The 12,652-nt window shown below is 44.4% G+C and overlaps 1 protein-coding gene across 1 annotated transcript in view; it reads left to right on the forward strand.

Moving 5' to 3' along the window:
* Positions 1–1,145: 1,145 nt before the first annotated feature.
* EIF6 (eukaryotic translation initiation factor 6) overlaps positions 1,146–12,652 on the forward strand; it is a 41,094-nt gene continuing 29,587 nt past the window's right edge. The window contains exon 1 of the mRNA XM_077459566.1: positions 1,146–1,354. Coding sequence (XP_077315692.1) covers positions 1,248–1,354 — 107 coding nt within the window. The 5' untranslated portion in view covers positions 1,146–1,247. The remainder of the gene's footprint in view (positions 1,355–12,652) is intronic.

The following is a 12,652-nucleotide window of genomic DNA, read 5'->3' on the forward strand; positions in this document are numbered from 1 at the left end:
TTTTATGGGTACACTAAATGCTTTTGTTTTATTTAATTATGCTGCTTTAAGTCCCCCCACTGTTAATTCAGTTTGGCTATAGCCACTGTTCACTGTAGCACACTTCATTACTACTCTTTTTGGGTAACCTAAGGTATTTTAAAATCCTATAGCGTGTACTACAAAAAAATTGCCATGCGTGGTGAAAATGTCCGGGTTTGGCTTGAAGAAAAGGTGGCAACCCTACCTAGGATATGAATGGGGACCTTGGATTGTGGGCTCCTTGAGGGTAGGGACCAACATGAGTGTGCAATGTACAGGGATGGGGACGATTGTAGACACTCACTCAGGTTGAACTGGATGGACTGGTGTCTTTATTCAACCTAACTATGAAACTATGTCACAGCCATCTTGGTACACCCTGCACTCGTCCATAGTAAGGATACACTGAGAAGGGGATAACCAGACATCTTGTTACACCCACTGGAGTTTTGCATTTTAAACGTATTTTTAACAGTAAACTGAGGTTATATAGTGAAATATAGTACTTAGAACTCCATCTGAATGTTAACATGTTGAATTTTAAAAGCAGCGAACTTCTGTCAGGTTGACAAACCTGTAAGATCAGCACGCTTTTAAACTTCAACATGTAACCAGTCAGACTGAGTTCTAAGTACTATATTTCACTATATAACCTCAGTTTACTGTTAAAAAATGTAAAATGCAAAACTCCGGTGGCTGTAACAAGATGTCCGCCGACCCCTTCTCAGTGTGTCCTTACTACTATGGCCGAGTGCAGGGTGTAGCAAGATGGCGGCGGCGACGAACAGTCACTTCCGTTACACTTTCTGACGGGTCGCCATATCTGACGAAACAACGGAACATCCCTTCCTCCTGAAATAAGGAGGAGCTGAGACGCAGTGGGCGGGCCCGCAGAGATACAACACAAAGCACTCACAGGGGAAAAAAATCCGGGCATGGATTTAATTTTTTTTTTATATTACGCCAAAAATATCGGTCATTTACAATAAACACAGCTTTTTTTTTTAGCAACAACAGCATGTATTTATAAAAACGGACACTTTGCAATCCCACAACAAACATGGCCGCCGTAGTACGCCAAGCTTTCCTGACGCCCGCTCTCTATTGGCTGTGCGCCTGACATCCCGGAAGTGGAGGCGTTGTGCTCTCCGGACACGTGTTGGAATTTAGCAGACAGCGGGGAGAAGTGAGGTGAGGGTTGTAGAGATCGCTTTCTGCTTATAGACATGGCTGTCCGCGCTTCCTTCGAGAATAACAATGAGATCGGCTGCTTCGCCAAGCTGACGAACACCTACTGCCTGGTGGCCATAGGAGGCTCGGAGAACTTCTACAGGTGAGACCCCACCACACGTGTCCTCACCTGGATTATGGATTCATCGGATAAGGTGCAGGGGGATTAGAACCCCCTGACAGGTTTTATTGCCGTCTGTACCTCCGTTAAGGAGATTTACCCACTATTTCTGTTATCATCATCATTGAAAGTGGGGGGAAAAAAACTCACAATTGTGGGTTGTTACCAGAACAGGAATGGGGAGAATCCTCCAATGGGGGGCACTAGTTCTGGTGACAACCATAGGAAGGATTTTCTCTTGCTTCCTGTCTTGGCTATGGAACAGGAAGTGAAAACTCCCCAATGGCACACAGATGGCAACAAAAAACCCTGACTGATTATAACCCACCTCCCTCACTCTATCCAAAATGGGGTGACTTTTTTTTTTTTTCTTGGACTTTAAATGTCAGCTGTGCAATGTGGGACAGTGGCACTATAAGGTGCTATAATGTTGCTGTAAGATGAACTATATACGTTTTAAAGCTAAAATCAAGGCAGATAAAAAAAAAAAAAAAAATGGAAATGCTTGTGTTCATTCAGCACCCTCAGTAGCTGTATGTGGTCAGGTCATCTGTTACTAGGAAGACTGGACCACTGACATCCTAGCAACCACAGGCCCTGTGCAGGAAGCTGTTCCATTCCTAACAGTGGTGTGTCTCTGTACTCCGAGTACTCTTTCTGCACTCGGAGGTGGTCCTCAGGTCTCATATCTGTAAACCGGTGGCAAGTTCTAGCCATAGTGATATGGTCTCAAAGTGTCAGTCATGAGAAGTCATGTCAAGCTGGACCTTGTGCCCTTATTTTAACTTCCCTTATTGTCACATTCTAAACTCTCTTATTATTACTTTGTCATCCAGTCCCCCCCGTCGGCTCTTCTCAACCTTTAACTCCCTGCTCCCCCCCCCCCCACACTAACTCACTCGCTGCCAATCACAGATTTCCAATCACTTCAAAGACGAGATAGATGCAATTTATGAGGACACCTCCACTGTGTGTACATCTTTCCCACCCAACATGCCTGGCCTAACAGCGCATTCAAACCACTCCTCTTTTGAATTGTCTACTACTGAAGAGGTTACAAAACTTTTCTCAGATGCTCACCTAACCAATTGTCCCTTGGATCCTGTTCCCTCACAACTACTAAGGTCACCCTCTAATTCTATCCTATGCTCCCTCACTCAAATCTTCAATCTCTGCCTCTCTAGTGGCACCTTCCCCCTCCCCTCTAAAACATGCGCAGATCACCCCCATACTTAAACTGGAGGGCCACCCTGAAAAATACATTAAAATGTAGAAAAAAAACAGATTTATTTTTTTATTTTTTTTTAATTTACCAGAAATGCCTGTTGCTAGGCACATCATCCTAATCTGCCTCTTCCTCCTTCCGCGGTGATGTTCTGTCTTCTCTCCTCCGTGCGGCGTCTTCTGGGTAATGGGTCGCACTGCGTTCTGGGAACTGTGTGTCCCAGAACACAGCGTGCCTCACAAAGCGCTGCGCGACTCGTGCATGCGCAGTAGGAAACGGGGACTGTTTCCCTTAGTTAAAATGGCGGCGCCGAGGGACTGGTCAGCCTCGGGCGGCCAACATCAGGGGCGCCCTGGACAGGTAAGTCTGCTTATTAAAAGTCAGCAGCTACAGTGTTTGCAGCTGCTGACTTTTAAAATTTATTTTTTAAAACTGGCCCTCCTCTTTAAAAAAGTCCTCACTGGACCCCACCAACCTGCACAACTTAAAGAGGGATTCCACCTAAAAAAAAAAATATTAAAAGCCAGCAGCTATAAATACTACAGCTGCTGATTTTTAATAAATGGACACTCACCTGTCCCGGGTTCCAGCGATATCGATCGCTCAGCTCTCGGCTGCTGCCGTCACCATTCTAGGTGAGGGAATCGGGAAGCGAAGTGAATCGGCTTCACTTCCCGGTTCCCTACTGCGCATGCGCGAGTCACGCAGCGCAATAGGAATTGTCCGCGCTGTCAATGGGACCCATGTGTGTCCCAGCAGACAGCGCGGCAGGACAGGAAATGACATAGATTACCACGGGAGTCTATGCCCGGAAGTGGGTGTAAATACCTGTCTTTGACAGGTATCTCCACCCCTCTCCCCCCTGTAAGGTGCCAATTGTGACACCGGATGGGGGGGGGGGGGGTTCCGATCAGCGGAAGTTCCACTTTAGGGTGGAACCCCGCTTTAAGACCCATCTCGTTGCTCCCATTTACCTTTAAACTTCTAGAACGCTTAGTCTACAACCATCTCAGCTCCTACCTCAGTGAAAATAACCTTCTTGACCCATTAGTCTGGCTTTCGATCACAGCACTCCACGGAAACTGCCTTACTAAAACTCAGTAACAATCTACTAACTGCTAAAACCAACAGCCCATACTCCTACTACTTGACCTCTTTGCGGCCTTTGGTACTGTTGTTTGATACTGTTTGTTACTGTTGTTGTTGGCTCCTTTTCAATAAACTACATTCCCTTGGCCTAGATTCTGCTCTATCCTGGTTCTCTGGCTATTTATCACTGCGCTCCTTCAGTGTCACCTACAACTCTGTCTCCTCCTCTCCATTGCCCCTTTCTGTGGGGGTCCCCCAAGGCTCTGTTCTTGGACCCCTTCTCTTCTATATCTACACCTCCTCCCTTGGTCACTTGATAATAGCCCATGGCTTCCAATACCACTTATATGCTGATGACACCCAAATCTGTCTACTCCTCACCTCACTCCTTCAGTCTCCTCTCACATTACTAACTTACTGACATATCATCAGCATGGATGTCGCACCACTTCCTTAAAGAGGGATTCCGCCCAAAAAAAAATTATTAAAAGCCAGCAGCTATAAATACTACAGCTGCTGACTTTTAATAAATGGACACTCACCTGTCCCGGGTTCCAGCGATGCCGATCGACCGCTCGGGCCTCGGCTGCTGCCGCCGCCATTCGAGGTGAGGGAATCAATTCACTTCCCGGTTCCCTACTGCGCATGCGCGAGCTGCGCCGCGCAATAGGAAATCTCCGCGCTGTCACTGGGACCCGTGTGTGTCCCAGCAGACAGCGCGGCAGGGCAGGAAATGGCGTAGACTCCCGTGGGAGTCTATGCCCGGAAGTGGGTGAAAATACCTGTCTTTGACAGGTATCTCCACCCCCCTCCCCCCTGAAAGGTGTTAATTGTGACACTGGAGGGGGGGGGGGGGGGTTCCGATCAGCGGAGGTTCCACTTTAGGGTGGAATCCGGCTTTAACCACTTCAGCCCAGGACCAATTTTCAGCCTAAGGACCAGAGGTCTTTTTGCAATTTCGCACTGCACTGCTTTAACTGGTAATTGCGCGGTCATGCAATGTTGTACCCAAACGAAATTTGCGTCCTTTTCTTACCACAAATAGAGCTTTCTTTTGATGATATTTGATTGCCTCTGCGATTTTTTTTTTTTTTTTTTTTTTTTTTTTTTTTTTTTTTTTTTTTGCAATATAAATGGAAAAAGACAGAAAATTTGGAGAAAAAAAGATATTTTCTACTTTTTGTTATAAGAAAAATCCAATAAACTCAATTTTAGTCATACATTTAGGGCAAAATTTATTCAGCCACATGTCTTTAGTAAAAAAAAATGTCAATAAGCGTATATTTATTGGTTTGCGCTAAAGTTATAGCGTCTACAAACTAGAGTACATTTTCTGGACTTTACACAGCTTTTAGTTTATGACTGCCTATCTCATTTATTGAGGTGCTAAAATGGCACGGCAGTACAAACCCCCCCCCCCCCCCCCCCATGACCCCATTTTGGAAAGTAGACACCCCAAGGAAATTGCTGAGGATCATGTTGAGCCCATTGAATATATTTTTTTTTTTTTTTGTCCCAAGTGATTGAATAATGACACGAAAAAAAGTTTACAAAAAGTTGTCACTAAATGATATATTGCTCACACATGCCATAGTTATATGTGGAATTGCACCCCAAAATATATTCTGCTGCTTCTCCTGAGTACGGGCATACCACATGGGGGACTTTTTGGGAGTCTAGTCGCGCACGGCACCCTGAAAACCAATCACTGCCTTCAGGATTTCTAAGGGTGCAAATTTTTGATTTCACTCCTCACTACCTATCACAGTTTCGAAGGCCATAAAATGCCAAAATAGCACAACCCCCCCCCCCCCCCCAAATGACCCCATTTTGGAAAGTAGACACCCCAAGCTATTTACTGAGAGGCATGTTGAGTCCATGAAATATTTTATATTTTGCCACAAGTTGCAGGAATTTAAATTTTTTTTTTTTTTTTTGCACAAAGTTGTCACTAAATGATATATTGCTCACACATGCTATGGGCATAAGTCAAATTGCACCCCTAAAATAAATTCTGCTGCTTCTCCCGAGTATGGGGATACCACATGTGGGGGACTTTTTGGGAGTCTAGCCACGTACGGGAACCCGAAAACCAAGCACTGCCTTCCGGATTTAAATATAAAACGCTACCAAAAAAAACTGTTAGCGATCGCAGGGATCAGGCCTGACTCTGCGATCGCTGCAGTTATGTGTTTAGTGTTTTGTAAGTGACAGTGATCGATCGATACTGCAATTGGGTGGGCTGGGCGGAGGGGCAAAACGCAGGTGCTAGCAGGTATCTGGGCTGATCCCGCTAACAATGTGTTTTTTTTTTTTTGGAACCCTAAACTGCTGGGGACGCTAGTATAGATCTGATCTGATCAGATATTGATCTGTTCAGATTCTATACCACTACGCAAGGTTTATGCTTTGCGCGTGAGTGTTAGCGGTACTGGCACTAACCTAGCGCTGCCTGGGGCGACGCAGACCCTGACCCTAAAACCTAATTGATATCACCCACCGGGTGATCAGGGGGTTAAACCTTTATTGGGTAATGGTGGGTGCCCTGATGCTATAAAAAGCAAACTAACTAACCAGAGTCACCCATAACACTTATATGGTGATCACTGGTGAAAGGGTTAACTAGGGGCAATCAGGGGGTTAAAACCTTTATTGGGTAGTATATGTGGGTCCCTGGCGCTATATAAAAACCTGACGGGGAACCTAAATAACTGGCTAACCAGCGTCACCAGTGACCCTTATACTGTGATCGCTGGTGAAAGGGTTAACTAGGGGCAATCGGGGTTAAAACCATTATTGGGTAGTATATGGGGGTACCTAGTGCTATAAAAACCTGGCAGTGAACCTAAATAAATAGCTACTTAGCGGCACCAGTGACACTAATGCAGCGATCAGAAAAATGATCGCTTAGTGACACTGGCAAAAGGGGGTGAAAGGGTTAACTCTAGGGGCAATCAGGGGGTTAAACCTTTATTGGGGGGTGGTAGGGGGCTACCCTGGACCTAACACTAATTGCCCTGACACTTTTTACTGTCACAACTGACACTGAATGCAGTGATCAGTAAATGATCACTGCAATTAGTGACACTGTGACTGGGAGGGGGGGAGATCGGGGGGAGGGGGGTGATCGGGGGGAGGGGGGTTTGTGTGCCTACATGTTAGTGTAGTGTTGGTGCACACTTACTTTCAGTGTTCTCCTCGTAGTCCGGTCAAAAAGACCGCCCCGAGCAGAATGACATCACTTCCTCCTTGCCTGTGTTTACTATACACAGCGGGAGGAAGCTTCTCATTCGCCAGGAGCGATCGAGAGGGGCTGGCCAGAAACCAACGGCCATCCCCTCATCCCGGATCGCTCCTGAAGCAAAACGGAACGCCGCATCCTGCTGGAGGGGGTCCGATCGGACCCCCCACCCGCTGGAAGGCAAGCACGTACATGCCATTCTGATGACGTACATTGGCATGCGGCGGTCCTTAAGTGGTTAAACTAAATCTCTCTAAAACTGAACTATTAATATTCCCCCCTCCATGACTTTTCCATCAAAATAAGCAATGCAACCATCAGTCCCTCCCCTCATGCCAGGGCACTAGGTGTAGTCCTAGACTCTGACTTGTCATTTCAGCCTTGAGTCCAATCGTCAAGTTTGTAGAATTAACCTCCATAACATCTCTAAAATTCACCCCTTTTTAACAAATGAAACCACCAAGCTCCTCATTCACTCCCTTGTTATCTCTCGCCTTGGCTATTGCAACTCCCTTCTCATTGGCCTGCCTCTCCATAGGCAAAAGATTGAGAACAGGTTCTCTATTTTACGGTCTGAAAAAGTTCTTATCCAAAAATGTGTTCGTCTGTAGCAATTCCGACACGCAAAATTCATATGCATGCTCAAACAATTGAACACATGCTCGGAAGCATTGAACTTCATTTTCTCGGCTCATCGTAGTGTTGTACGTCACCGCGTTCTTGACGGTCGAAAGTTCAGAGAACTTTTGTGTGTATGCAAGACGGCTTGAGCGGAATTCCCTCAGAGAAACCATCCAAGAGTTTTCAGACAGAAAATCTGCTTGTGTGTATGGGGCATAAGGCAGGGCTCGACAAAACCCAGGCGCCAGGTCGCATTTGCGACTAGAATTAGCGACCTAGTGCCTGGGGCAGCACAGCTGCGGGTATGCTGTCTCCGCGGACCCCCCCGGCGAGATCGCGTCGGGCCACGCCGCCGGCGGCCGGTAATTGAGCCCCCGGCTTTGAGGCCTTCTACGATCCTATGGTTCCTTCTGGAATCTGGCGCCCTCTTGTGGTGGCCGTTGGAATTACAACCAGCAATGCTAATGGATGCAATGCTAATTCCCCGGCCAGCCAATCTTCCTTCCCTTTACTCAGAACCCCTAAACATTATATATATATTTTATTCTAACACCCTAGAGAATAAAATGGTGGTCGTTGCAATACTGTCTGTCACACCGTATTTGCACAGCGGTCTTACAAGCGCACTTTTTTGGGGAAAATGTATATAATTAAAAAAAAATAAGACAACAGTAAAGTTAGCCCAATTTTTTTTTTTATATCGTGAAAGATAATGTTACGTCGAGTAAATTGATACCCAACATGTCATGCTTCAAAATTGTGCCCGCTCATGGAATGGCGACAAACTTTTACCCTTTAAAATCTCCATCGGAGACATTTAAAAAATTCTACAGGTTGCACTTTTTAAGTTGGAGGAGGTCTGGGGGCTAGAATTATTGCTCTCACGCTACCGATCGCATTGATACCTCACATGTGTGGTTTGAACACCGCTTTCATATATGCGTTCGCTTCTGCATGCAAGCTTGGCGGGACAAGGCGCGTTTAAAATATTTTTTTTTATTATTTTAACTTTTATTTTTATTTTTTTCACTGTTCTTTATAAAAAAAAAAAAAAAAAAAAAATTGTGTCACTTTTATTCCTATTACAAGGAATGTAAAAATCCCTTGTAATAGAAAAAAGCATGACAGGTCCTCTTATATATGAGATCTGGGGTCAGAGAGACCTCACGTCTCATATTTACACTAAAATGCAATTTAAAAAAAATTTGTCATTTGAAAAAAATAAAAATAAAAAAAATGTCCCTCTAAGAGCTATGGGCAATGACTTGGAGACAGGTCACGGGGGGCGCGTGCGCTATCTTCCCCTCACTCGTCTCCATGTCAGGCCAGGGACAGGTCCAGATCGCCGTCACGGACCTGGCTCCTAACTTTTTTAGCTGGCTCCTACATTCCAAGCAAATTTGTCAACCACTGGCATAAGGGAGGGAGAGGGAGATTAGAAGGGGTCTGTAGCAGTGAGCATGCTGACAGAAGTAGAGGGCGGAGTAGTGATTTTTGTTTTCTGCATAACTTTCCTTGTTCATGTCAAGGTACAGTGGAAGTGACAACCCTTGCTATGCATTTTGGCAAGACTAGGTGAATCATAAAGTAGGCTAAATTTAGCAATTTGCCTTAGCCTTAACTTTAATGTTTAAAGGCAAAACATTTTATATTAAATTTGGCTAAAGTGCAGGGGGGTTAGAGTAGTTGTCAGTTTTTATTGCTGTCTGTGCCCCCATTCTGGATATTCACCCTCTCTATTTGTCCTTTTTACCATTATTAAAGGAAAACCCAAATTAGGGGTTGTCCCCAGAATAGAGAGGAAATCTTCCAATGGAGACGCTAGTTCTGGTGACCTGGGGGTCCCCAAGGAGTTCCCTTAGAATGCATTAAGGTGAAAAAACATTTACCTTTACAACCCCTTTAATCTGGGGAAGAGAAAGCACTACAGTCTCTTGATGTAGTAAGAGCGATCAGAATCTATTTAAGGGCGGCCGCTCAGGTTTGCAAAACACAGGTTTTGTTTGTACTGCCAGAGGGTCCAAGATATGGACAGGCAGTGTCAGGATCCACTATTTTCCAAATGGGTTTGTCAAGTGATTTGTTAGTGGCTGATTATAAAAAGAGTAATCGATTAATTTAATCGATTAGTTGTTTCGGCCCTAATGGAGATTTTTAAGTACCGCCATTCCATGAGTGCGCAATTTTAAAGCATGACATGTTAGATAATGTTACTCCGAGTAAATGGATACCTTTGACATTATACAAAAATATTGGGCTAACTTTACTGTTAATTCATTAAACAGTTTTTCTTCCAAAAAAGGCGTTTGCAACTTTTTATCTGCGCAATAATTTTTCAATGACTGCCATTTTAATCCCTAGGGTGTGTGCTAAATAAAACAAATATAATGTTTGGGGATTCAGAGTAATTTACTAGCAAAAAATGATGATTTTCACATGTAGGAAAGGACTGCCAGAATAGGCCCGGTATTGAAGAGGTTAAGGGATGTTTGGCTGCATGTCAGACTTTCATAGCTTCTCAAAGTTGGGCATTGAACTGGTGTGACCCATTTCTTGGTACGCTTGCCTGGAATACTTTGCCAATAGCAGAATCAGTGATTTTTAATGTCATGTTATGACAAGTGGAAGTTTCATCCCCAGATGTTGCTGAAATACAATTGGTGAGGGAGTGGTTACAGAGTGACTCTGCTGGTTCCAGGAGTGATGGAGCCGTTCCATAGACGCTGCATGCTAGGCTGCTTTTTACTGGGGAAGTTTTACTGTCTGTTTCACATGGCTCCTAAATATACCCTGTCACCACACCATTCATTTCTACAAAACTTTCCCCATAAGATTATATGTGTATATATTGTATTCTTCAATCTTTCTTATTAGGCCTCATGCACACAGCTGCTGTTTTTGGCTTCAGACGATTTTTCTGCAGTCAATGAACTCCCCAGCATGTTATCCTATGTGTCCATACACACATAGGCTGTTAGCAGTTTTTTTGGCTGGGGTGTTTTCTAGCTGGAAAAAAAACAGAACCAGTGGGTTTTTTAGAGGAGTTTTTTAGCTGTGAAAACACTCTACCTCTGAAAACGGCTAACAAACACCAAAAAACGTGGCTATTTGCCATTTATCAGTGTTTTTGAGCCATAAGCTTTTATGGGAGTATAGTTTTGCCAAAAAAACGCTACTGCAAAAATGCTGGAAGACTCTACAGCTAATATTACTGGCTTTTTTTTTTTTTTTTTTTCATAACGTCCAGTGTGCATGAGGTTGAGTAGAAATGAATCATGCCAAGTAATTGGTACAAAGAAATAAATTTGAGTTACAAAGGGAAAAAGACGTGGCAATATTTCAGGATCATACAATCCAGGGTTAATCACTTTAAAGTATATTCAATGAAACCACCACAAAATAATATTCCATCTAGAGCAGTGATTCTCAACCAGGGTTCCTCCAGAGGTTGCTAGGGGTTCCTTCAGCATTGGGCAATTTCTGCCTCTCAGATAAGTTCCCACTCACACCATTGATCCTTTTAGCTATCTGTAAGGAGGTAATTCTTCCCAATGACCACAAGTGTAAGGACCATTCTTCCCACTGACCATCACATTAATGTATCATGAGTTGTAGATAGACCGGGGGACTATTTCAAGGGTTCCTCTGTGTTGAAAAGGTTGAGAGAGGCTTATCTAGAGCATAGCCTCATAAGATAGCTATCACCTGCCACGATGATTCCTGTAAATAGGAAAAGAAAGAAGAGACTAGAAAAAAGAATAGAAATAACAAGAGGGAAACCTGTAATGGACCTGTGGTAAACATTGCATAAAAAGGTACCAATTAACTGGATAAGACATGCAGCTCTTGGCCCAGGGCTCCCAGACTCTCTCAAAGTCTTGTCAGCACTTTGCGATTAGCCTCAATCAAGGTAACACTTTAAAGAAGTTTTAACAAATGTGGTTAACGGACATGCCATTGGCCTCGTTTTTTTTTTTTTTTTTTTGTTAGTGTTAGAGAGATCTGTGTCCCAATCTGCCATATAGGAGAACCTGTCAGTGATACTGAGCAGTAGCCCATACATTTTGTAGAATACTACCCCTCTGACCCAGATCTTATGTACTGTGCACCATTTCTCATAAGGGGTACTCTGTGGAACTGTAGAGGAATCAGGCCATAAAGAGTGTAAGTGATGAAAATCTAAAGGTAAAAAACCCAAAACCTAGAGTTTAGATGGAGGCATTCCTAAGTTGTCTGCAGTTTTTTATAGTGTGAAGGGTCCTCTAGGGCAAGGGTCTTCCTTCTAAACAAAGGCCAGTTTACTGTCCCTCAGACTTTAGAGGGACCGGACTGTAGCCAATGGGAGTAGACCATGTCTCAGGCTTGTTGGTCAATGGTAATTAAATTACATAGCGCCTGTGGTCAGTAAGAGGAATAGTGCCCCATCATTGGTGTTCGTGGAACGATCAATGCCCCATCGTTGATGTCGGGGTGGGGGGGGGGGAGATGCCTTTTATCAGTGGGAAGAATAGTGCCTCGTGGGCTGCATTTGGCCCACAGGCTGCAGTTTGGAGACCAATGCTCTAGGGGTTAATACCCGATTCTGTATAAGCTTTTGTCCACCACCATCACAACGCCTAAACGTCTAGACCTGGTGGGAAAGCAGGATCATGAAAAATGAGCCAATGGACAAAATGTAAGATTCTGGCTATGTTGCAGCTTGTCCCACATAGTGATTGTAAAGGGTAATATTTTTTTAAGATAATAAACGTGTTAAATTATACTTGGTTTTGCAGAGCAATCCCTGTCGTCCTCCTTTTATAGTGTTCCCTGCTGGCGCTCCTGGCCCTTCTTTTATGGTGTGCCACCATAGGAAGCTGCTTCCTATGATGACACACCGGTGGGCTTGGCCCCACTCTGCCGTCACCGGATTTGATAGCAATGGCTCCCACTGTTAAGTTTGCCCTGTGAGGAGGGAGAGAGCTGCTGCTCTCGTGCAAATCACTGGTTTGAGATCGGGCTCAGTTAAGTATAAGGGGGAAGCTGCACTCAGAAAGTTATTTTAACTTAACCCCCTGTTCACGCCCGTTTTGTGGCATTGAGATTGCGCTGCTTTAGCACTATT

The sequence above is a fragment of the Lithobates pipiens genome, unplaced genomic scaffold (genome assembly GCF_037356315.1).
Source record: "Lithobates pipiens isolate NorthernLeopardFrog02 unplaced genomic scaffold, aLitPip1_a1.2 Scaffold_28, whole genome shotgun sequence".
Taxonomy (NCBI): Eukaryota; Metazoa; Chordata; class Amphibia; order Anura; family Ranidae; genus Lithobates; species Lithobates pipiens.